The sequence below is a fragment of the Panulirus ornatus genome, chromosome 63 (assembly GCF_036320965.1).
Source record: "Panulirus ornatus isolate Po-2019 chromosome 63, ASM3632096v1, whole genome shotgun sequence".
NCBI classification, from domain to species: domain Eukaryota; kingdom Metazoa; phylum Arthropoda; class Malacostraca; order Decapoda; family Palinuridae; genus Panulirus; species Panulirus ornatus.
The window spans coordinates 27284332-27311673 of NC_092286.1; the positions used below are offsets into that span (position 1 = coordinate 27284332).

The 27342-nt window shown below is 41.1% G+C and overlaps 1 protein-coding gene across 1 annotated transcript in view; it reads left to right on the plus strand.

Annotated features, from left to right (window-relative positions):
- Pex13 (peroxin 13) overlaps nt 1–5269 on the plus strand; it is a 137422-nt gene extending 132153 nt beyond the window's left edge. Inside the window, exon 7 of the mRNA XM_071656740.1 lies at nt 4665–5269. Within this exon, the coding sequence (XP_071512841.1) occupies nt 4665–4981 (317 nt within the window). The 3' untranslated portion in view covers nt 4982–5269. The remainder of the gene's footprint in view (nt 1–4664) is intronic.
- Nucleotides 5270–27342: the final 22073 nt, after the last annotated feature.

Here is a 27342-nt window from a genome sequence, read left to right on the forward strand (position 1 = left end):
GAGCTAATAGAGAAGGTCCAGAGGAGGGCAACAAAGATGGTACCTATCCCCTGGGGATAGGGAAGAAAGAATACTTCCCACGCATTCCTCATGTGTCGTAGAAGGCGACTAAAGGGGACAAGAGTGGGGGGCTGGAAACCCTCCCCTCCATGTATTTCAACTTTCTAAAAGGGGAAACAGAAGAAGGAGTCACACGGGGAGTGCTCATCCTCCTCGTAGGCTCAGATTGGGGTGTCTAAATGTGTGTGGATGTAACTAAGATGAGAACAAAGGAGAGATAGGTAGTTTGGTTGAGGAAAGGAACCTGGATGTTTTGGCTCTGAGTGAAACGAAGCTCAAGGGTAAAGGGGAAGAGTGGTTTGGGAATGTCTTGGGAGTAAAGTCAGGGGTTAGTGAGAGAACAAGAGCAAGGGAAGGAGTAGCACTACTCCTGAAACAGGAGTGGTGGGAGTATGTGATAGAGTGTAAGAAAGTGAACTCTAAATTGATATTGGTAAAACTGAAAGTTGATGGAGAGAGATGAGTGATTATTGGTGCATATGCACCTGGGCATGAGAAGAAAGATCATGAGAGGCAAGTGTTTTGGGAGCAGCTGAGGGAGTGTTTTAGTAGTTTTGATGCACGAGACTGGGTTATAGTGATGGGTGATTTGAATGCAAAGATGAGTAATGTGGCAGTTGAGGGAATAATTGGTGTACATGGGGTGTTCAGTGTTGTAAATGGAAATGGTGAAGAGCTTTTAGATTTATGTGCTGAAAAAGGACTGGTGATTGGGAATACCTGGTTTAAAAAGAGAGATGTACATAAGTATACATATATAAGTAGGAGAGATGGCCAGAGAGTGTTATTGGATTACGTGTTAATTGATAGGCGTGCAAAAGAGAGACTTTTAGATGTTAATGTGCTGAGAGGTGCAAGTGGAGGGATGTCTGATCATTATCTTGTAGAGGCAAAGGTGAAGATTTGTAGAGGTTTTCAGAAAAGAAGAGAGAATGTTGGGGTGAAGAGAGTGGTGTTGGTAACTGAGCTTGGGAAGGAGACTTGTATGAGGAAGTACCAGGAGAGACTGAGTACACAAAGGAAAAAGGTGAGAACTAAGGACATAAGGGGAGTGGGGGAGGAATGGGATGTATTTAGGGAAGCAATGATGGCTTGCGCAAAAGATGTTTGTGGCATGAGAAGTGTAGGAGGTGGGCAGATCAGAAAGGGTAGTGAGTGGTGGGATGAAGAAGTAAGATTATTAGTGAAAGAGAAGAGAGAGGCATTTGAACAATTTTTTCAGGGAAATAATGCAAATGAGTGGGAGATGTATAAAAGAAAGAGGCAGGAGGTCAAGAGAAAGGTGCAAGAGGTGAAAAAGAGGGCAAATGAGAGTTGGGGTGAGAGAGTATCATTGAATTTTAGGGAGAATAAAAAGATGTTTTGGAAAGGAGATAAAGAAAGTGCGTAATACAAGGGAACAAATGGGAACTTCAGTGAATGGGGCTAATGGGGAGGTGATAACAAGTGGTGGTGATGTGAGGAGATGGAGTGAGTATTTTGAAGGTTTGTTGAATGTGTTTGATGATAGAGTGGCAGATATAGGGTGTTTTGGTCGAGGTGGTGTGCAAAGTGAGAGGGTTAGGGAAAATGATTTGGTAAATAGAGAAGAGGTAGTAAAGGCTTTGCGGAAGATGAAAGCCGGCAAGGCAGCGGGTTTGGATGGCATTGCAGTGGAATTTATTAAGAAAGGGGGTGACTGTATTGTTGACTGGTTGGTAAGGTTATTTAATGTAAGTATGTCTCATGGTGAGGTGCCTGAGGATTGGCAGAATGCTTGCATAGTGCCACTGTACAAAGGCAAAGGGGATAAAAGTGAGTGCTCAAATTACAGAGGTATAAGTTTGTTGAGTATTCCTGGTAAATTATATGGGAGGGTATTGATTGAGAGGGTGAAGGCATATACATAGCATCAGATTGGGGAAGAGCAGTGTGGTTTCAAAAGTGGTAGAGGATGTGTGGATCATGTGTTTGCTTTGAAGAATGCATGAGAGAAATACTTAGAAAAGCAAATGGATTTGTATGTAGCATTTATGGATCTGGAGAAGGCATATGATAGAGTTGATAGAGATGTTCTGTGGAAGGTATTAAGAATATATGGTGTGGGAGGCAAGTTGTTAGAAGCAGTGAAATGTTTTTATCGAGGATGTAAGGCATGTGTACGTGTAGGAAGAGAGGAAAGTGATTGGTTCTCAGTGAATGTCGGTTTGCGGCAGGGATGTGTGATGTCTCCATGGTTGTTTAATTTGTTTATGGATGGGGTTGTCAGGGAGGTGAATGCAAGAGATTTGGAAAGAGGGGCAAGTATGCAGTCTGTTGTGGATGAGAGAGCTTGGGAAGTGAGTCAGTTGTTGTTCGCTGATGATACAGCGCTCGTGGCAGATTCGTATGAGAAACTGCAGAAGCTGGTGACTGAGTTTGGTAAAGTGTGTGAAAGAAGAAAGCTGAGAGTAAATTTGAATAAGAGCAAGGTTATTAGGTACAGTAGGGTTAAGGGACAAGTCAATTGGGAGGTAAGTTTGAATGGAGAAAAACTGGAGGAAGTGAAGTGTTTTATATATCTGGGAGTTGATTTGGCAGCAGATGGAACCATGGAAGTGGAAGTGAATCATAGGATGGGGGAGGGGGCGAAAATTCTGGGAGCGTTGAAGAATGTGTGGAAGTCGAGAACATTATCTCGGAAAGCAAAAATGGGAATGTTTGAAGGAATAGTTATTCCAACAATGTTATATGGTTGCGAGGCGTGGACTATGGATAGAGTTGTGCGGAGGAGGGTGGATGTGCTGGAAATGAGATGTTTGAGGACAATATGTGGTGTGAGATGGTTTGATCGAGTAAGTAATTATAGGGTAAGAGAGATGTGTGGTAATAAAAAGAGTGTGGTTGAGAGAGCAGAAGAGGGTGTTTTGAAATGGTTTGGTCACATGGAATGAATGAGGAAAGATTGACCAAGAGGATATATATGTCAGAGGTTGAGGGAACAAGGAGAAGTGGGAGACCAAATTGGCGGTGGAAAGATGGAGTGAAAAAGATTTTGAGTGATCAGGGCTTGAACATGCAGGAGGGTGAAAGGCGTGCAAGGAATAGAGTGAATTGGAATGATGTGGTATACTGGGGTCGACGTGCCACCAATGGATTTATGCAGGGCATATGAAGCGTCTGGGGTAAACCATGGAAAGTTCTGTGGGGCCTGGATGTGGAAAAGGAGCTGTGGTTTCGGTGCATTATCACATAACAGCTAGAGACTGAGTGTGAACGAATGTGGCCTTTGTTGTCTTTTCCTAGTGCTACCTCGTGCATATGAGGGGGCAGGGGGTTGTTATTTCATGTGTGGTGAGGTGGCGATGGGAATGAATAAAGGCAGACAGTATGAATTATGTACATGTGTATATATGTATATGTCTGTGTGTGTGTGTATATATATATGTATATGTTGAGATGTATAGGTATGTATATTTGCGTGTGCGGATGTGTATGTATATACATGTGTATGCGGGTGGGTTGGGCCATTTTTTCGTCTGTTTCCTTGCGCTACCTTGCTAACACGTGAGACAGCGACAAAGCAAAATAGATAATGAATAAATATAAGTTATAGGGTAAGGCTGAAGGCTTTAGATTTATCCTCCTTGGAAGAGATAAGAGTAAGGGGTGACCTGATTACAACCTTAAAGTTTTTAAAACAGATCAGTGATATGGACAGTGAACTGTTCAGTTCTTTGAGAGATGAATGGGTAGAGCAACCAGAGGACATAATCCTAGATAAGTAAGAAACTTTTAAAAAGGATATGAAGAAATACTTTTATAGTATGAATGGTGGATGAATGGAACAGAATGACTGAGGACATAGTTAATGCAGATAGTATACGTACATTTGGGAGGTTATATTGTAGTAGAGAATGTTTATGATAAGGCCCCACAAGTGTAAAACTCTCTTCCCATTCAGGACAAATAGGTGATGATTATACTTACATATATACCTTTACACAGAGAAGACCAATTGAGATGGTTCCTGAATTAATAAAATTGAGCTAACAATGAGAGAGTGAGAACAACAGAGCTGCCCACCAAGGAAGAGAGGAGAGAGAGAGAGGGGGAAGTTGATAACAGACTTCATCTTTTGAAATCGGATTTTGATGATACTGACAGGGAACATTTCTGCAAGAGATACAGCATCAGAGTAACTCAAGGCCATAACATAAAGCTAAGTAAAAAGCTAATAAGAAAGGATGTTATGAGGCGCTGGTTTACTGTTAGAATGGTGGATGGTTGGAATAAGCTAACCAGTGAGGTAATGAAAGCTGGTAGTTTACATAGGTTTAAAAGGCTGCTTAGATGGCACAGAAAGTTCAGGAGATGGGGCATCATGAGTGTAGCACTTTCTCCCCTTACTGTACAGATAGGTAATTTCAAGTAGGTAATTACCAATAAACATGCACTCACATTTCCTTCATTTATTTACATACTTGCCCAACTCACTTTTTTCTGTTGTTTATCCAATTTTATTTTATACTTACTGCAAGTTTCATACATGAATACACTTTTAGGCATCTTTTCCACGTTTTCTTTATTCATATTCATACTATGTTGTACTTATATTGAACTTTAGTGAAGTTTACTATTTATAGGTGGTGTAGCTTCATCAAGTCCTGAGAGCAGAGTTTTGACAGCAAGAATCACTAATATACAGCCACCTAAATTTGCACTGAATAATCCATCTGTATCCCACGGCACACCACAAACCCAGCTAGTGCCAGAGATGTGGTGTAAACCTTCAGCTGCAGACCAACACTCTCAAGACAGTAATAGTCAGTTACCAAGACAATCTAGTCCGGCCTCTTTACAGTCTCCTGATCATCAAATACTTCCTGTATTGCCAGAAGAGAGAGAAGTGGCTCTTGACCAATCTCGTCATGTAGCTGCAGAACATCATGATCATAGTTGAGGCACAACTGTAGGCACTTGCTCATGTTGATGTTGGAGATATCAGTGGATTTGAGGCTTAGGCTTTTAACTTATGAATTAATGGATTTATTAGTATTTTATATATATATATATATATATATATATATATATATATATATATATATATATATATATATATAGCGGGGGGCTGGAAATCCTCCCCTCTCGTTTTTTTTAATTTTCCAAAAGAAGGGACAGAGAAGGGGGCCATTTGAGGATATTCCCTCAAAGGTCCAGTCCTTTGTTCTTAACGCAACCTCGCTAATGCGGGAAAATGGCGAATAGTATGAAAGAAAAGAATATATATATATATATATATATATATATATATATATATATATATATTTTTTTTTTTTTTGCCGCTGTCTCCCGCGTTTGCGAGGTAGCACAAGAAAGACGAAAGAAATGGCCCAACCCACCCCCATACACATGTATATACATACATCCACACATGCAAATATACATACCTACACAGCTTTACATGGTTTACCCCAGATGCTTCACATGCCCTGATTCAATCCACTGACAGCATGTCAACCCCGGTATACCACATCGATCCAATTCACTCTATTCCTTGCCCTCCTTTCACCCTCCTGCATGTTCAGGCCCTGATCACACAAAATCTCTTTCACTCCATCTTTCCACCTCCAATTTGGTCTCCCACTTCTCTTCGTTCCCTCCACCTCCGACACATATATCCTCTTGGTCAAACTTTCCTCACTCATTCTCTCCATGTGCCCAAACCATTTCAAAACACCCTCTTCTGCTCTCTCAACCATGCTCTTTTTATTTCCACACATCTCTCTTACCCTTATGTTACTTACTCGATCAAACCACCTCACACCACACATTGTCCTCAAACATCTCATTTCCAGCACATCCATCCTCCTGCGCACAACTCTATCCATAGACCACGCCTCGCAACCATACAACATTGTTGGAACCACTATTCCTTCAAACATACCCATTTTTGCTTTCCGAGATAATGTTCTCGACTTCCACACATTCTTCAAGGCTCCCAGGATTTTCGCCCCTCCCCCACCCTATGATCCACTTCCGCTTCCATGGTTCCATCCGCTGCCAGATTCACTCCCAGATATCTAAAACACTTTACTTCCTCCAGTTTTTCTCCATTCAAACTTACCTCCCAATTGACTTGACCCTCAACCCTACTGTACCTAATAACCTTGCTCTTATTCACATTTACTCTTAACTTTCTTCTTTCACACACTTTACCAAACTCAGAGTGAGTGCAGTTCCTTTGTTTATTTTTAATGTCTATATTTTATAATGTATATATAAGAAAGTAAACTCTATTTTAATATGGGTAAAAGTGAAAGTGGATGGAGAGAAATGAGTGATAATTGGTGCCTATGCACCTGGTCATGAGAAGAAAGATCATGAGAGGCAACACATTAGAGTGAATTGGAACATTGTGGTATACCGGGTTGACGTGCTGTCAATGGATTGAACCAGGGCATGTGAAGCATCTAGGGTAAACCAATGAAAGTTTTGTAGAGCCAGGCGTCGGTGGGAAGCAGTGGTTTTGGTGCATTACATATGACAGCTAGAGACTGAGTGTGAACGAATGTGGCCTTTGTTGTCTTTTCATAACGCTATCTCGAGCGTGCTTGGGATGAGGAGGGTGCCATTTCATGTGTGGTGTGGTGGCAACGGGAATGGATGAAGGCAGCAAGTGTGGATGTGTACATATATATATATATATATATATATATATATATATATATATATATATATATATATATATATATATATATATATATATTTTTTTTTTTTTTTATACTGTTCGCTATTTCCCGTGATAGCGAGGTAGCATTAAGAACAGAGGACTGGGCCTTTGAGGGAATATCCTCACCTGGACCTCTTCTCTGTTCCTTCTTTTGGAAAATAAAAAAAAAAAAAAGAAAACGAGAGGGGAGGATTTCCAGCCCCCCGCTCCCTTCCCTTTTAGTCGCCTTCTACGACACGCAGGGAATACGTGGGAAGTATTCTTTCTCCCTATCCCCAGGGATATATATATATATATATATATATATATATATATATATATATATATATATATATATATTTTTTTTTTTTTTTTTTTTTTTTCATGCTATTCGCCATTTCCCGCATTAGCGAGGTAGCGTTAAGAACAGAGGACTGGGCCTTTGAGGGAATATCCTCATATGGCCCCCTTCTCTGTTCCTTCTTTTGGAAAATTTAAAAAAAAATGAGAGGGGAGGATTTCCAGCCCCCCGCTCCCATATATATATATATATATATATATATATTTTTTTTTTTTTTTTTTTAAACTATTCGCCATTTCCCGCATTAGCGAGGTAGCGTTACGAACAGAGGACTGGGCCTTTTTTGGAATATCCTCACCTGGCCCCCTCTGTTCCTTCTTTTGGAAAATTAAAAAAAAAACGAGAGGGGAGGATTTCCAGCCCCCCGCTCCCTCCCCTTTTAGTCGTCTTCTACGACACGCAGGGAATACGTGGGAAGTATTCTTAATCCCCTATCCCCAGGGATATATATATATATATATTTTTTTTTTTTTTTTTTTTTTATACTTTGTCACTGTCTCCCGCGTTTGCGAGGTAGCGCAAGGAAACAGACGAAAGAAATGGCCCAACCCCCCCCCCCCCATACACATGTACATACACACGTCCACACACGCAAATATACATACCTACACAGCTTTCCATGGTTTACCCCAGACGCTTCACATGCCTTGATTCAATCCACTGACAGCACGTCAACCCCTGTATACCACATGACTCCAATTCACTCTATTCCTTGCCCTCCTTTCACCCTCCTGCATGTTCAGGCCCCGATCACACAAAATCTTTTTCACTCCATCTTTCCACCTCCAATTTGGTCTCCCTCTTCTCCTCGTTCCCTCCACCTCCGACACATATATCCTCTTGGTCAATCTCTCCTCACTCATTCTCTCCATGTGCCCAAACCATTTCAAAACACCCTCTTCTGCTCTCTCAACCACGCTCTTTTTATTTCCACACATCTCTCTTACCCTTACGTTACTTACTCGATCAAACCACCTCACACCACACATTGTCCTCAAACATCTCATTTCCAGCACATCCATCCTCCTGCGCACATCTCTATCCATAGCCCACGCCTCGCAACCATACAACATTGTTGGAACCACTATTCCCTCAAACATACCCATTTTTGCTTTCCGAGATAATGTTCTCGACTTCCACACATTTTTCAAGGCTCCCAAAATTTTCGCCCCCTCCCCCACCCTATGATCCACTTCCGCTTCCATGGTTCCATCCGCTGACAGATCCACTCCCAGATATCTAAAACACTTCACTTCCTCCAGTTTTTCTCCATTCAAACTCACCTCCCAATTGACTTGACCCTCACCCCTACTGTACCTAATAACCTTGCTCTTATTCACATTTACTCTCAACTTTCTTCTTCCACACACTTTACCAAACTCAGTCACCAGCTTCTGCAGTTTCTCACATGAATCAGCCACCAGCGCTGTATCATCAGCGAACAACAACTGACTCACTTCCCAAGCTCTCTCATCCCCAACAGACTTCATACTTGCCCCTCTTTCCAGGACTCTTGCATTTACCTCCCTTACAACCCCATCCATAAACAAATTAAACAACCATATATATATATATATATATATATATATATATATATATATATATATATATATATATATACATATATATATATATATGTATATATATATATATATATATATATATATATATATATATATATATATATATATATATATATATATATCATTTCATATATATGAAAAAGGACTGGTGATTGGGAATACCTGGTATAAAAAGCGAGATATACATAAGTATATGTATGTAAGTAGGAGAGATGGCCAGAGAGCGTTATTGGATTACTTGTTAATTGACAGGCGCGCGAAAGAGAGACTTTTGGATGTTAATGTGCTGAGAGGTGCAACTGGAGGGATGTCTGATCATTATCTTGTGGAGGCTAAGGTGAAGATTTGTATGGGTTTTCAGAAAAGAAGAGTGAATGTTGGGGTGAAGAGGGTGGTGAGAGTAAGTGAGCTTGGGAAGGAGACTTGTGTGAGGAAGTACCAGGAGAGACTGAGTACAGAATGGAAAAAGGTGAGAACAATGGAAGTAAGGGGAGTGGGGAGGAATGGGATGTATTTAGGGAATCAGTGATGGATTGCGCAAAAGATGCTTGTGGCATGAGAAGAGTGGGAGGTGGGTTGATTAGAAAGGGTAGTGAGTGGTGGGATGAAGAAGTAAGATTATTAGTGAAAGAGAAGAGAGAGGCATTTGGACGATTTTTGCAGGGAAAAAATGCAAGTGAGTGGGAGATGTATAAAAGAAAGACAGGAGGTCAAGAGAAAGGTGCAAGAGGTGAAAAAGAGGGCAAATGAGAGTTGGGGTGAGAGAGTATCATTAAATTTTAGGGAGAATAAAAAGATGATCTGGAAGGAGGTAAATAAAGTGCGTAAGACAAGGGAGCAAATGGGAACTTCAGTGAAGGGCGCAAATGGGAAGGTGATAACAAGTAGTGGTGATGTGAGAAGGGGATGGAGTGAGTATTTTGAAGGTTTGTTGAATGTGTTTGATGATAGAGTGGCAGATATAAGGTGTTTTGGTTGAGGTGGTGTGCAAAGTGAGGGGGTTAGGGAAAATGATTTGGTAAACAGAGAAGAGGTAGTAAAAGCTTTGCGGAAGATGAAAGCCGGCAAGGCAGCAGGTTTGGATGGTATTGCAGTGGAATTTATTAAAAAAGGGGGTGACTGTATTGTTGACTGGTTGGTAAGGTTATTTAATGTATGTATGATTCATGGTGAGGTGCCTGATGATTGGCAGAATGCGTGCATAGTGCCATTGTACAAGGGCAAAGGGGATAAGAGTGAGTGCTCAAATTACAGAGGTATAAGTTTGTTGAGTATTCCTGGTAAATTGTATAGGAGGGTATTGATTGAGAGGGTGAAGGCATGTACAGAGCATCAGATTGGGGAAGAGCAGTGTGGTTTCAAAAGTGGTAGAGGATGTGTGGATCAGGTGTTTGCTTTGAAGAATGTATGTGAGAAATACTTAGAAAAGCAAATGGATTTGTATGTAGCATTTATGGATCTGGAGAAGGCATATGATAGAGTTGATAGAGATGCTCTGTGGAAGGTATTAAGAATATATGGTGTGGGAGGCAAGTTGTTCGAAGCGATGAAAAGTTTTTATCGAAGATGTAAGGCATGTGTACATGTAGGAAGAGAGGAAAGTGATTGGTTCTCAGTGAATGTAGGTTTGCGGCAGGGGTGTGTGATGTCTCCATGGTTGTTTAATTTGTTTATGGATGGGGTTGTTAGGGAGGTGAATGCAAGAGTTTTGGAAAGAGGGGCAAGTATGAAGTCTGTTGGGGATGAGAGAGCTTGGTAAGTGAGTCAGTTGTTGTTCGCTGATGATACAGTGCTTGTGGCTGATTCATGTGAGAAACTGCAGAAGCTGGTGACTGAGTTTGGTAAAGTGTGTGAAAGAAGAAAGTTAAGAGTAAATGTGAATAAGAGCAAGGTTATTAGGTACAGTAGGGTTGGGGGTCAAGTCAATTGGGAGGTAAGTTTGAATGGAGAAAAACTGGAGGAAGTAAAGTGTTTTAGATATCTGGGAGTGAATCTGGCAGCGGATGGAACCATGGAAGCGGAAGTGGATCATAGGGTGGGGGAGGGGGCGAAAATTCTGGGAGCCTTGAAGAATGTGTGGAAGTCGAGAACATTATCTCGGAAAGCAAAAATGGGTATGTTTGAAGGAATAGTGGTTCCAACAATGTTGTATGGTTGCAAGGCGTGGGCTATGGATAGAGTTGTGCGCTGGAGGATGGATATGCTGGAAATGAGATGTTTTAGGACAATGTGTGGTGTGAGGTGGTTTGATCGAGTAAGTAACGTAAGGGTGAGAGACGTGTGGAAATAAAAAGAGCGTGGTTGAGAGAGCAGAAGAGGGTGTTTTGAAATGGTTTGGGCACATGGAGAGAATGAGTGAGGAAAGATTGACCAAGAGGATATATGTGTCGGAGGTGGAGGGAACGAGGAGAAGTGGGAGACCAAATTGGAGGTGGAAAGGTGGAGTGAAAGAGATTTTGTGTGATCGGGGCCTGAACATGCAGGAGGGTGAAAGGAGGGCAAGGAATAGAGTGAATTGGATCGATGTGGTATACCGGGGTTGACGTGCTGTCAGTGGATTGAATCAGGGCATGTGTATGGGGGTGGGTTGGGCCATTTCTTTCGTATGTTTCCTTGCGCTACCTCGCAAACGCGGGAGACAGCGACAAAAAAAAAAATATATATATATATATATATATATATATATATATATATATATATATATATATATATATATATATATATATATATATTCTGTACTCAGTCTCTCCTGGTACTTCCTCACACAAGTCTCCTTCCCAAGCTCACTTACTCTCACCACCCTCTTCACCCCAACATTCACTCTTCTTTTCTGAAAACCCATACAAATCTTCACCCTAGCCTCCACAAGATAATGATCAGACATCCCTCCAGTTGCACCTCTAAGCACATTAACATCCAAAAGTCTCTCTTTTGCGCGCCTGTCAATTAACATGTAATCCAATAACGCTCTCTGGCCATCTCTCCTACTTACATACGTATACTTATGTATATCTCGCTTTTTAAATCAGGTATTCCCAATCACCAGTCCTTTTTCAGCACATAAATCTACAAGCTCTTCACCATTTCCATTTACAACACTGAACACCCTATGTATACCAATTATTCCCACAACTGCCACATTACTCACCTTTGCATTCAAATCACCCATCACTATAACCCGGTCTCGTGCATCAAAACCACTAACACACTCATTCAGCTGCTCCCAAAACACTTGCCTCTCATGATCTTTCTTCTCATGCCCAGGTGCATATGCACCAATAATCACCCATCTCTCTCCATCAACTTTCAGTTTTACCCATATTAATCGAGAATTTACTTTCTTACATTCTATCAAATACTCCCACAACTCCTGTTTCAGGAGTACTGCTACTCCTTCCCTTGCTCTTGTCCTCTCACTAACCCCTGACTTTACTCCCAAGACACTCCCAAACCACTCTTCCCCTTTACCCTTGAGCTTCGTTTCACTCAGAGCCAAAACATCCAGCTTCCTTTCCTCAAACATACTACCTATCCCTCCTTTTTTCACATCTTTGTTACATCCACACACATTTAGACACCCCAGTCTGAGCCTTCAAGGAGGATGAGCACTCCCCGCGTGACTCCTTCTTCTGTTTCCCATTTTAGAAAGTTAAAAAAGTACAAGGAGGGGAGGATTTCTGGCCCCCCGCTCCCGTCCCCTCTAGTCGCCTTCTACGACATGCGAGGAATGCGTGGGAAGTATTCTTTCACCCCTATCCCCAGGGATAATATATATATATAGATATATATATATACATGACTGAGCCTAAGAGGAAAAGGCTAGCTTGGCCTCTTCCTGTGTTCCTTCATAATACAAGAAGGATGTATTTCCAGCCTTCCTGTAACAAGAAACATGCATAGTTTTCTATCTTCCCTCTTCCTAGAGACAGGTTAGCATATATATATATATATATATATATATATATATATATATGAAGTCTGTTGGGGATGAGAGAGCTTGGGAAGTGAGTCAGTTGTTGTTCGCTGATGATACAGCGCTGGTGGCGGATTCATGTGAGAAACTGCAGAAGCTGGTGACGGAGTTTGGTAAAGTGTGTGGAAGAAGAAAATTAAGAGTAAATGTGAATAAGAGCAAGGTTATTAGGTACAGTAGGGTTGAGGGTCAAGTCAATTGGGAGGTGAGTTTGAATGGAGAAAAACTGGAGGAAGTGAAGTGTTTTAGATATCTGGGAGTGGATCTGTCAGCGGATGGAACCATGGAAGCGGAAGTGGATCATAGGGTGGGGGAGGGGACGAAAATTTTGGGAGCCTTGAAAAATGTGTGGAAGTCGAGAACATTATCTCGGAAAGCAAAAATGGGTATGTTTGAAGGAATAGTGGTTCCAACAATGTTGTATGGTTGCGAGGCGTGGGCTATGGATAGAGTTGTGCGCAGGAGGATGGATGTGCTGGAAATGAGATGTTTGAGGACAATGTGTGGTGTGAGGTGGTTTGATCGAGTAAGTAACGTAAGGGTAAGAGAGATGTGTGGAAATAAAAAGAGCGTGGTTGAGAGAGCAGAAGAGGGTGTTTTGAAATGGTTTGGGCACATGGAGAGAATGAGTGAGGAAAGATTGACCAAGAGGATATATGTGTCGGAGGTGGAGGGAACGAGGAGAAGAGGGAGACCAAATTGGAGGTGGAAAGATGGAGTGAAAAGGATTTTGTGTGATCGGGGCCTGAACATGCAGGAGGGTGAAAGGAGGGCAAGGAATAGAGTGAATTGGAGCGATGTGGTATACAGGGGTTGACGTGCTGTCAGTGGATTGAATCAAGGCATGTGAAGCGTCCGGGGTAATCCATGGAAAGCTGTGTAGGTATGTATATTTGCGTGTGTGGACGTGTGTATGTACATGTGTATGGGGGGGGGGGTTGGGCCATTTCTTTCGTCTGTTTCCTTGCGCTACCTCGCAACCGCGGGAGACAGCGACGAGGTATAAAAAAAAAAAAAAAATATATATATATATATATATATATATATATATATATATATATATATATATATATATATATATATATATATATATCATCCCTGGGGATAGGGGATTAAGAACACTTCCCATGTATTCCCTGCATGTCGTAGAAGGCGACTAAAAGGGGAGGGAGAGGGGGGCTGGAAATCCTCCCCTCTCATTTTTTTTTTAATTTTCCAAAAGAAGGTACAGAGGGGGCCAGGTGAGGATATTCCAAAAAAGGCCCAGTCCTCTGTTCTTAACGCTACCTCGCTAACGCGGGAAATGGCGAATAGTTTAAAAGAAAGAAAAAGATATATATATATATATATATTTTTTTTTTTTTTTCAAACTATTCGCCATTTCCCGCGTTAGCGAGGTAACGTTAAGAAAAGAGGACTGGGCCATTGAGGGAATATCCTCACCTGGCCCCCTTCTCTGTTCCTTCTTTTGGAAAATTAAAAAAAAATTGAGAGGGGAGGATTTCCAGCCCCCCGCTCCCTCCCCTTTTAGTCGCCTTCTACGACACGCAGGGAATACATGGGAAGTATTCTTTCTCCCCTATCCCCAGGGATAATATATATATATATATATATATATATATATATATATATATATATATATATATATATATATATATATATATATATATACTATCCCTGGGGATGGGGGAGAAAGAATACTTCCCACCTATTCCCTGCGTGTTGTAGAAGGCGACTAAAAGGGGAGGGAGCGGGTGGCTGGAAATCCTCCCCTTTCTTGTTTTTTTTTTTTTATTTTTTAATTTTCCAAAAGAAGGAACAGAGAAGGGGGTCAGGTGAGGATATTCCCTCTAAGGCCCAGTTCTCTGTTCTTAACGCTGCCTCGCTAACGCGGGAAATGGCAAATAGTATGAAAAAAAAAAAATACATATATACATACACATACATACGCACATATACACACACACACACACACATATACATATATATACGTATGAAAAATGTAAGAAATAATTTAGAAAACTGAAACTTCTAGCTTGAAATGAAATGAAAAAATGAATGTCACATAATGGTTCAACCTCTGGCTATGGAAAAGGGAAATGTATAATTTATTTACACAAACGTCAATAGTAGTTTTCATCAATTTAACCACTGTATCATACTGCCTGGTCCACTTCTCTTATCATGAAACTGGAATATTGGCTTATGATGTTTCTCAATTGTCTTCATTACACAAAGTACAACCATATCTTGGATACATGAGGGTAGGTAGTTGGTCATCCGCCATAATAAAGCCTTGACAGACCAAAAGTTTATCTGGACCTCAACTTTTCCAGTACATTCATGAAAAATGCCTTTTTGCTTTCCAGCTCTATCACTTTGAAAAAATGCTCCCTTTTTTCACATTTCAATGAAAGAATAAGCTTCAATGTCTAAGCTACATTCTTATCCAATTTCACTATTTTCTTGTCAGAGCACCATGTATGAAAACTATCACTCCAGTAACACAACTATAAACTAGAATGGAAAAAGGTGAGAACAATGGGGAGTGGGGGAGGAATGGGATGTATTTAGGGAATCAGTGATGGATTGTGCAAAAGATGCTTGTGGCATGAGAAGAGTGGGAGGTGGGTTGATTAGAAAGGGTAGTGAGTGGTGGGATGAAGAAGTAAGATTATTAGTGGAGGAGAAGAGAGAGGCATTTGGACGATTTTTGCAGGGAAAAAAATGCAATTGAGTGGGAGATGTATAAAAGAAAGAGACAGGAGGTCAAGAGAAAGGTGCAAGAGGTGAAAAAGAGGGCAAATGAGAGTTGGGGTGAGAGAGTATCATTAAATTTTAGGGAGAATAAAAAGATGTTCTGGAAGGAGGTAAATAAAGTGCGTAAGACAAGGGAGCAAATGGGAACTTCAGTGAAGGGCGCAAATGGGGAGGTGATAACAAGTAGTGGTGATGTGAGAAGGAGATGGAGTGAGTATTTTGAAAGTTTGTTGAATGTGTTTGATGATAGAGTGGCAGATATAGGGTGTTTTGGTCGAGGTGGTGTGCAAAGTGAGAGGGTAGGGAAAATGATTTGGTAAACAGAGAAGAGGCAGTAAAAGCTTTGCGGAAGATGAAAGCCGGCAAGGCAGCAGGTTTGGATGGTATTGCAGTTGAATTCATTAAAAAAGGGGGTGACTGTATTATTGACTGGTTGGTAAGGTTTTTAATGTATGTATGACTCATGGTGAGATGCCTGAGGATTGGCGGAATGCGTGCATAGTGCCATTGTACAAAGGGAAAGGGGATAAGAGTGAGTGCTCAAATTACAGAGGTATAAGTTTGTTGAGTATTCCTGGTAAATTATATGGGAGGGTATTGATTGAGAGGGTGAAGGCATGTACAGAGCATCAGATTGGGGAAGAGCAGTGTGGTTTCAGAAGGGGTAGAGGATGTGTGGATCAGGTGTTTGCTTTGAAGAATGTATGTGAAAAATACTTAGAAAAGCAAATGGATTTGTATGTAGCATTTATGGATCTGGAGAAGGCATATGATAGAGTTGATAGAGATGCTCTGTGGAAGGTATTAAGAATATATGGTGTGGGAGGCAAGTTGTTAGAAGCAGTGAAAAGTTTTTATCGAGGATGTAAGGCATGTGTACGTGTAGGAAGAGAGGAAAGTGATTGGTTCTCAGTGAATGTAGGTTTGCGGCAGGGGTGTGTGATGTCTCCATGGTTGTTTAATTTGTTTATGGATGGGGTTGTTAGGGAGGTGAATGGAAGAGTTTTGGAAAGAGGGGCAAGTATGAAGTCTGTTGTGGATGAGAGAGCTTGGGAAGTGAGTCAGTTGTTGTTCGCTGATGATACAGTGCTTGTGGCTGATTCATGTGAGAAACTGCAGAAGCTGGTGACTGAGTTTGGTAAAGTGTGTGAAAGAAGAAAATTAAGAGTAAATGTGAATAAGAGCAAGGTTATTAGGTACAGTAGGGTTGAGGGTCAAGTCAATTGGAGGTAAGTTTGAATGGAGAAAAACTGGAGGAAGTAAAGTGTTTTAGATATCTGGGAGTGGATCTGGCAGCGGATGGAACCATGGAAGCGGAAGTGGATCATAGGGTGGGGGAGGGGGCGAAAATCCTGGGAGCCTTGAAGAATGTGTGAAAGTCGAGAACATTATCTCGGAAAGCAAAAATGGGTATGTTTGAAGGAATAGTGGTTCCAACAATGTTGTATGGTTGCGAGGCATGGGCTATGGATAGAGTTGTGCGCAGGAGGATGGATGTGCTGGAAATGAGATGTTTGAGGAGAATGTGTGGTGTGAGGTGGTTTGATCGAGTAAGTAACGTAAGGGTAAGAGAGATGTGTGGAAATAAAAAGAGCGTGGTTGAGAGAGCAGAAGAGGGTGTTTTGAAATGGTTTGGGCACATGGAGAGAATGAGTGAGGAAAGATTGACCAAGAGGATATATGTGTCAGAGGTGGAGGGAACGAGGAGAAGTGGGAGACCAAATTGGAGGTGGAAAGATGGAGTGAAAAAGATTTTGTGTGATCGGGGCCTGAACATGCAGGAGGGTGAAAGGTGGGCAAGGAATAGAGTGCATTGGATCGATGTGGTATACCAGGGTTGACGTGCTGTCAGTGGATTGAATCAGGACATGTGAAGTGACTGGGGTAAACCATGGAAAGCTGTGTAGGTATGTATATTTGCATGTGGATGTATGTATATACATGTGTATGGGGGTGGGTTGGGCCATTTCTTTCATCTGTTTCCTTGCGCTACCTCGCAAACGCGGGAAACAGCGAAAAAAAAAAAAAAAAAATATATATATATATATATATATATATATATATATATATATATATATATTTTTTTTTTTTTATACTTTGTCGCTGTCTCCCGCGTTTGCGAGGTAGTGCAAGGAAACAGACGAAAGAAATGGCCCAACCCCCCCATACACATGTATATACGTACGTCCACACACGCAAATATACATACCTACACAGCTTTCCATGGTTTACCTCAGACGCTTCAAATGCCTTGATTCAATCCACTGACAGCACGTCAACCCCGGTATACCACATCGCTCCAATTCACTCTATTCCTTGCCCTCCTTTCACCCTCCTGCATGTTCAGGCCCCGATCACACAAAATCTTTTTCACTCCATCTTTCCACCTCCAATTTGGTCTCCCTCTTCTCCTCATTCCCTCCACCTCCGACACATATATCCTCTTGGTCAATCTTTCCTCACTCATTCTCTCCATGTGCCCAAACCACTTCAAAACACCCTCTTCTGCTCTCTCAACCACGCTCTTTTTATTTCCACACATCTCTCTTACCCTTACGTTACTCACTCGATCAAACCACCTCACACCACACATTGTCCTCAAACATCTCATTTCCAGCACATCCATCCTCCTGTGCACAACTCTATCCATAGCCCACGCCTCGCAACCATACAACATTGTTGGAACCACTATTCCTTCAAACATACCCATTTTTGCTTTCCGAGATAATGTTCTCGACTTCCACACATTCTTCAAGGCCCCCAGAATTTTCGCCCCCTCCCCCACCCTATGATCCACTTCCGCTTCCATGGTTCCATCCGCTGCCAGATCCACTCCCAGATATCTAAAACACTTCACTTCCTCCAGTTTTTCTCCATTCAAACTCACCTCCCAATTGACTTGACCCTCAACCCTACTGTACCTAATAACCTTGCTCTTATTCACATTTACTCTTAACTTTCTTCTTCCACACACTTTACCAAACTCAGTCACCAGCTTCTGCAGTTTCTCACATGAATCAGCCACCAGCGCTGTATCATCAGCGAACAACAACTGACTCACTTCCCAAGCTCTCTCATCCCCAACAGACTTCATACTTGCCCCTCTTTCCAAAACTCTTGCATTTACCTCCCTAACAACCCCATCCATAAACAAATTAAACAACCATGGAGACATCACACACCCCTGCCGTAAACCTACATTCACTGAGAACCAATCACTTTCCTCTCTTCCTACACGTACACACACATATATATATATATATATATATATATATATATATATATATATATATATATATATATATATTTGTTGAAATATATAGGTTTGTATATCTGCGTGTCGTAGAAGGCGACTAAAAGGGGAGGGAGCAGGAGGCTGGAAATCCTCCCCTCTCGTTTTTTTTTTCTTTTTTTTAATTTTCCAAAAGAAGGAACAGAGGGGGGCCAGGTGAGGATATTCCACAAAGGCCCAGTCCTCTGTTCTTGACGCTACCTCGCTAATGCGGGAAATGGCGGATAGTTTAAAAGAAAAGAAAAAAAAGTATATGTGGGTGGGTTGAACCATTCATTCATCTGTTTCCTTGCGCTACCTTGCTAACATGGGAGACAGCGACTAACTATAATTGAAAAATAATAATAGATCACTGGTGAATAGTAGAATGTTCCATGAAATAGGAATGCACTGATGGATGTAGGCTTTGTGATGACTCACATAAACTTCTGATAGGTTGAAAATGAAAACTTGTTTTGTTTAGGTCATATGTGAATTTTTTATAGTTTTGAAAAGATGAATACAGTTTCACTTGTTCTTGAATGGAAGCATAGACAGTGATCAAAAAGTTGTACTAAAACAGTTATGATTGGTGCTAGTGTCCAAAGTTAACTGAGTGAATCTTGGGAAATAAACCTCTTTTATTCTGTCTTGATAAGGTAGATTCATGGGAGAGTTTGTCAAAGGTAATCTTGCTAATTTGGAAAGTTTGTAAATTTTTTCCCCTTTCTCTTCTTTTTCCCTTTCATTAATCTCTATATTTCAGTTAAGGCTTGACCTTGATGTTGACTGGAACTTCTGCTGTAAAAAAAAAAGAAAAATCTAACTCTTCAGAATATATATGTAAACATCCATGATTTTGTTGATTATTCATGTGCAGACATCTTTTATTAAGTGTAGTTTATAGAAAATCACTAACCTATATCATTGACATGATACTACTGTGTAAGTAGATTAGGAAAACTTTTGCAGCATAATAGAAGAATAAGTCTTGCATTTAAATACCATAATCTGTGCTTGACATTAAATGAGTTATATGGAATTCTAAAGCAGCAAAACAGACAGGATAAGGTAGTAATAACCAGTAACATGATCTTTTCCCAAGTTCACTATCGTTAGGCATATCATAGGTTCGTTTCTTTCTCTCACTGCACGCTAACCTTCCCTCAGGCAAAATCTTGTCATAGGTAGGTGCTCTGTCTTTACTAGAAAACCTATTTTTTATTAGTATTATTAATATGCTTGATCGCCATTTCCTGTGTCAGCGAGGTAGCACCAGAAAACAGGAAGAACGACCCGTCCACTCATTTACACACATATATACATAAACGCCCATACACGTACATATACAAACACATACATGAACATATCAACATACATATACATACACAGACCTATACATATATACATATGTACATATTCATACTTGCTTCTGGACACCACCCCTCCCCACAGGAAACAGCATCAATATCCCTGCTTCATTGAGGTAGTGCCAGGAAAACAGACAAAAAAAAAAAGAAAGGCCACATTCATTCATACACAGTCTCTAGCTGTCATGTGTAATGCACCAAAACCACAACTCCCTATCCACATCCAGGCCCCACAGACCTTTCCATGGTTTTCCCCAGACGCTTCACATGCCCTGGATCAGTCCATTGACAGCATGGCGACCCTGGTATACCACATCGTTCCAATTCACTCTATTCCTTGCATGCCTCTCACCCTCCTGTATGTTCAGGCCCCAATCTCTCAAAATCTTTTTCACTCCATCCATCCACCTCCAGTTTGGTTTTCTGCTTTTCCTTGTTCCCTCCATCTCTGATACATATATCCTCTTTGTCAACCTTTCCTCACTCATTCTCTCCATATGTCCAAACCTTTTGAGCACACCCTCTCCTGCTCTCTCAACCACACTCTTTTTTTTGCCACACATCTCTCTTACCCTTTCATTACTTACTTTATCAAGCCACCTCACACCAAATATTGTCTTCAAACATTTCAAATCCAACACATCCACCCTCCTCCTGACAACCCTAGCTATAGGCAATGCCACGCAACTATATAACATTGTTGGAACTACTATTCCTTCAAACACCCAATTTTGCTCTCTGAGATAATGTTCTCTTTTTCCACACATTCTTCATTGCTCCCAGAACCTTTGCCCCCTCCCCAACCCTATGACTCACTTCTGCTTCCATGGTTCCATTCACTGTTAAGTCCACTCCCAGATATCTAAAACACTTCACTTCCTTCAGTCGTTCAATTTTTCATCATTCAAACTTACATCCCAGCTAATTTGTCCCTAAACCTTACTGTCCCTAAAAGCCTTCCTCTTATTCACATTTACTCTCAGCTCTCTCCTTTCGCACACTTTTCCAAACTCAATCACCAACTTCTGCAGTTTTTCAGTTGAATCAGCCATCAGTGCTATTATCATTGGCAAACAACAGCTGACTCACTTCCCAGGCCCTCTCATCCCCAACAGACTGCATAGTTGCCCCTCTCTCCAAAACTCTTGCTTTTACCTCTCTAACCATCCCAACTATAAGCAAATTAAACAATCATGGAGACATCACGCACCCCTGCCGCAAACCGACATTCACTGGGAGCCAGTCACTCTCCTCTCCTCCTACAGGTACACATGCCTTATAGCCTCAATAAAGACTTATCACTGCTTCAAGCAGCTTACCTCCCACACCATATACTCTTAAGACCTTCCATAAAGCATATCTATCAAACCTATCATATGTCTTCTCCAGATCCATGAATGCTACATACAAATCCATTTGTTATTCTAAATATTTCTCACACATTCTTCAAAGCAAACACCTGAACCACACATCCTCTACATTTTCTGAAACCACACTGCTCTTCCCCAGTCTGATGCTCTGTACATGTGTTCACCCTCTCACTCAACACCCTCCCATACTATTTTCCAGGAATACTTAACGAATTTATGCCTCTGTAGTTTGAACACTCACCTTTATTCCCTTTTCCTTTATACAATGGCACTATATTCCACCAATCCTCAGGCACTTCACCATGAACCATACATGCATTGAATATCATTACCAACCAATCAACAACATGGTCACCCCTTTTTTAATAAATTCCACTGCAACACCATCCACACTTGCTGCCATGCCGGCTTTCATCTTCTGCAAGGCATTCATCACCTCTTATCTCTTAACCAATCCATTCTCCTTAATCCTCTCACTTTGCACACCACTGTAACCTAAATACCGTACAAAACTGCCAATTTATCATCAAACACATTCAGCAAACCTTCAAAATACTCACTCCATCTCCTCATGTCATCACTACTTCTCATGTCATTTCCACCCTTGCTCCTTTTACCAATGTTTCCATTTGTTCTCTTGTTTTTCGCACATGTTTTTTACTTACTTCAAAAACATATTTTTATTCACTCCAAAGTTTAATGATACTCTCTCACCCAACTCTAATTGGCTCTCTTTTTCAACCCTTGCACCTTCCTCTTGACCTCCTGCCACATTCTATTATACTTCTCTTAGTCATTTGCGCTCCTTCCTTGTAAGTATCATCCAAGCGCCTCTCTTTTCTCTTTAACAACTTTACTTCTTCATCCCACCACTCACTACCCTTTCTAATCTGCCCATTCCCACCTTTCTTTTGCTACATGCATCTTTTGCATGTCATCACTGCTTCCTGAATTACATCCCATTCCTCACCCACTCCCCCATGTCATTTGCTGCCACCTTTTGCCATTCTACACTCAGTCTCTCCTGGTACTTCACCCACTCCCCCCATGTCATTTGCTGCCACCTTTTGCCATTCTATACTCAGTCTCTCCTTGTACTTCACCTACTCCCCCCATGTCATTTGCTGCCACCTTTTGCCATTCTACACTCAGTCTCTCCTGGTACTTCCTCACATAAGTCTCCTTTCCAAGCTCACTTACTCCTACCTTCTCTTCTCCCACCATTCTCTCTTCTTTTTTTGAAAACCTTTACAAATCTTCACCTTCTCCTCCACAAGATAGTGATCAGACATCCCTCCAGCTGCCTCTCTCAGCACATTAACATTCAAAAGTCTCTTTTTTTACATGCCTGTGAATTAACATGCATTCCAATAAAGCCCTTTGACCATCTTTCCTGCTCACATATGTATACTTTTGTACATCTCTGTTTTTAAACAAGATATTTCCAATCACCAGTGTTTTTCATCATACAAATCTACGTGCTCTTCACCATTTCCAACACTGAATACCCCATGTATACCAATGTATACCCTTAACTGCCACATTACTCACCTTCAAGAATGGGGTTAGAGCATCCAGGAGAATGAAAAATAAGTTATAATGAAGGGAAACAACAAATGTAGTGGAAATGAGCCTTGTGCATTTAAAAAAGTATATAATGAAGCAAAAATTAAAAACAATAACCAAATGAATAAACCATCAAAGCAGGAAAGATGATATGTCAGGAAATCCTGGGAAGATCCTGGATATGAATGTATAGAACCCTTGATAAATAAGAATTATAGCGATAAACGAGAATTACAGATTGAAAATAGATTACATCACTGCATAAACTAAGAATAATAATGCACTGTAATACTAATCAGTATGACAGACTTTAATGGAATGACAAACTGAAAGATAAAGAAAAGCAAAGGCCAAATGAGGTCTTTTTTAGTAAATAGAGCTATAATCTAGTTAACTGCAGTAGCAGTGTATATACATACATGATAAACTAGAAGGAAATTTGGTAATGAAAGTACGTTACAAAATAAAGTGAACTTTTTTCATACATATTCACCATTTCCTGCGTACCAAGGTAGTGCCAGTAACAGCCTATGCATGGCCTTATTTGCTTACATTAGATCTCAAGCTGCCATACATAATGCATGGAAACTAGAGTGCACACACACACACACACACATCTTTTGCTTTCTGTATACATAATTCTAGTTTGCTTTATCCCATCCACACATCACACCCTTTTGCATGTTCAGCTCTCAGTCACTCAAGGCATCTTGCTTTTCATCCTAACACTTCTTTCTTGGTTTCCCCATTCTTGTTTCCTCCAGTTCTGACATGTATACCTTCTTAGTCAGCCTCTTCTCACCCATCCTCTCCATATGGCCAAACTGTTTCAACAAATCCTCTTCCATTCTCTTTTACATACTCATTAGCTCACCTGACAAACTCTTAATCTTATGAGCAGCCCTCTGTACACCAAGTATTGTTTTCAAACATTAATTTTCCAATATCATATCATTTGTCTTCCTTACTCTTTTAGTTAGGGCCCTTTCCTCACATCCATACAGCACTGTGGGAGCAGTGGTACTATCAAATGTAATGATCTTTGCCCTCACAGTGACCTATCTCTCTACACAACTCAGTGTGCCAATGGCTTTATCCCCCTAACCCATCCTGTAGCTTACTTTAGCTCCCATGGTTCCATCCCCTGCCCTATCCACTCCCAGGGATTTAAAACACTCTACTTCCTCCTGGTTCTCTCCATGCATACTTGCTTTTTCACCTATGTTTCTCTTCTGCTAGCTTAACAGTCTATCTATCTTTCTATATCTCTGATGCATGTTTCCTCTGGGAACTCTCATGAAGGTGGTGACCACAGCAAAAGAGTCTCCTTTTATCTCTGTCCTTGCATGCCTCCCTCACATACACCATCCCATGCATTCTTCCGCTATTTCTCTCCGTACAGTACTCTTTCAGTCTGTTTCCCCATGTCACAAGTGATCTTACTCTCACAACTTACTTTTTAAACATGCTATCATACACTCTCCTTGTAAAATCCCCATCTTGCATTCTTTCCACATGCCCATACCACATCAAAATGATACATTTCACCCACTCTACCACTCCACTATTCATTCCCTTTGCATTCTCTACAAAACTTAATATCTCATATACCCCCTTATTTTTTTGTCTTCATTCCATTTAGTTATACCATATGCACCTCTCAGATAGCTCATTTTCCCAAGCTGGATCCTTGATCTCACTGACCCATTCATTATCCATGTTTTGTCTCATAGGCCAGGGTCAAGAGAACTATTCTTTCCCTGAACCCTTTCTACACTTCCACACTTACACCTTTACCCTTTCATTTTTCTTTTCAGGAACAAGATGACTCTTCCACCCAGTATTGCTCTTTCCCTTCTCTCTCATTCCATATCACCAAATTTACTCAAGATAGCTCCTAAGTATGTAAATTCTCTCACCTCTTCCAGTCTTTCTCCTCCATGCCTGTAACACAGTTTATTACACCCTTCTTTCTCTCTATACTATTTTGCAAAATCTATGCTTTCATTCAGTTTCCTTTCAAACACCATCACTTTATTTTTACTCACATTTATCTTCAGTCGCCTACCCTAACACCCATCATAAAACACACAACCCTCTTCATTTCCTCTTCAGTCTCAGTAAACAATACAGTATCATCCACAAACAGGTTTGTCACTAGCCATCATACTTTATTGCCACACTCCATCTCTACACCCCTTTTCCCTAGTTTTGCTTTCACTTCTTTTATCACTCCATCCATATGTTAAAAACCCATGGTGACATCACACCATAGGCCCTGATTCACACCCACATTTATACTGAAACTTTCTTTCAACTCTCCATTTACTCTTACACATGAAGTTACTGTTTAGGAGGATTTCACACCATCCAACAGTTTTTCACCTACCCCATATATCATAAACACATCTGATTACATCCCTGTCATATGCTTTCTTCAGGTCCATAAAAGCTGCATACAGTTTTTTACCTCCCTGCATACTTTTCCACAGTCATTTTCACATAAAAAATCTGATTCACACATCCCTTACCTTTCCTAAAACCCCCTTGCTCTTCCCTTATTCTGCATTCAGACAGTTCCATCACTAGCAGCCAACATACTTGCACACACTTTTCCTGGTGTACTTAACAGTCTGTGGTTTAGGTGCATTTTACATGACAGCTAGAGACTGAGTGTGAACGAATGTGGCCTTTGTTGTCATTTCCTAGCACTTCCTTGCACGCATGTCGAGAGGGGGTTGTCATTTCATGTGTGGCAGGGTGGTGACGGGAATGAATAAAGGCAGCAAGTATGAATTATATATATGTGTATATATGTATATGTCTGTGTATGTATATATATGTATATGTTGAAATGTAAAGGTATGTATATGTGCGTGTGTGGACATGTATGTATATACATGTGTATGTGGGTGGGTTGGGCCATTCTTTTGTCTGTTTCCTTGCACTACCTCGCTAACGCAGGAGACAGCGACGAAGTATGATAAAATGATAATACTTTACAGACTTATTTATTTATTTATTATACATTCTTGCTGTTTCCAGCATCAGCGAGGTAGTGCCAGGAAACAGATGAAGAATGGTCCATCCACGCATATATACATATTTATACATAAACGCCCATATGCACACATATACATATCAACATATGCATACACACACACAGGCATTTACATATATACACATGTACAAATTCATACTTGCTTGCCTTCATCCATTCCTGTCACTACCCTGCCTCACAGGAAATAGGATCGCCACCCCTGCTTCAGCGAGGTGACGCCAGGAAAACAGTAAAAAAAAGCCACATCCGTTCACACTCAGCCTCTAGCTGTCATGTGTAATGCACCAAAACCACAGCTCCCTAAACACATCCAGGGCCCACAGACCTTTCCATGGTTTACCCAGATGCTTCACATGCCCTGGTTCAGTCCATTGACAGCACATCAACCCTGGTATACCACATCGTTCCAATTCACTCTATTCCTTGGATGCCTCTCACCCTCTGTATGATTGCTTATAATCCTTTTCTTTCCATCCTTCCACCTCCAATTTGGTCTCCCGCTTCTCCTCGTTCCCTCCACCTCTGACACATATCCTTTTTGTCAATCTTTCCTCACTCATTCTGTCCAATTGTCCAAATCATTTCAACATGCCCTCCTCTGCTCGCTCAACCACACTCTTTTCATTGCCACACACCTCTCTAACCCTTTCATTACTTACTCGATCAAACCACCTCACCCTACATATTGTCCTCAAACATTTAATTTCCAACACATCCATTCTCCTCCGTGCAACCCTATCTATAGTCCATGCCTCGCAACCATGTAACAATGTTGGAACTACTATTCCTTCAAGCATACCCAGTTTTGCTTTCTGAGATAACTTTACTTCCACACATTCTTCATTGCTCCCAAAAACCTTCTCCCCCTCCCCCACCGTGTGACTCACTTCTGCTTCCATGGTGCCATCCACCGCTAAGTCCACTTCCAGATATCTAAAGCGCTTCACTTCCTCCAATTTTTCTCCATTCAAACTTACATCCCAGTGAACTTGTCCCTCAACCCCAGTGAACTTAATAACCTTGCTCTCATTCACATTTACTCTCAACTTTCTCCTTTCATGCACTTTTCCAAACTCAGTCACCAACTTTTGGAGTTTCTCACCTGAGTCAGCCACCAGAGTTGTATCATCGGCGAACAACAAGTGACACTTCCCAGGCCCTCTCATCCACAACAGACTGCATACTTGTCCTTCTGTCCATAACTTATGCATTTACCTCCCTCACCACCCAATCCATGAACAAATTAGACTACCATGGGGACATCATACACCCCTGCCTATAATTGCTTAATATGTCC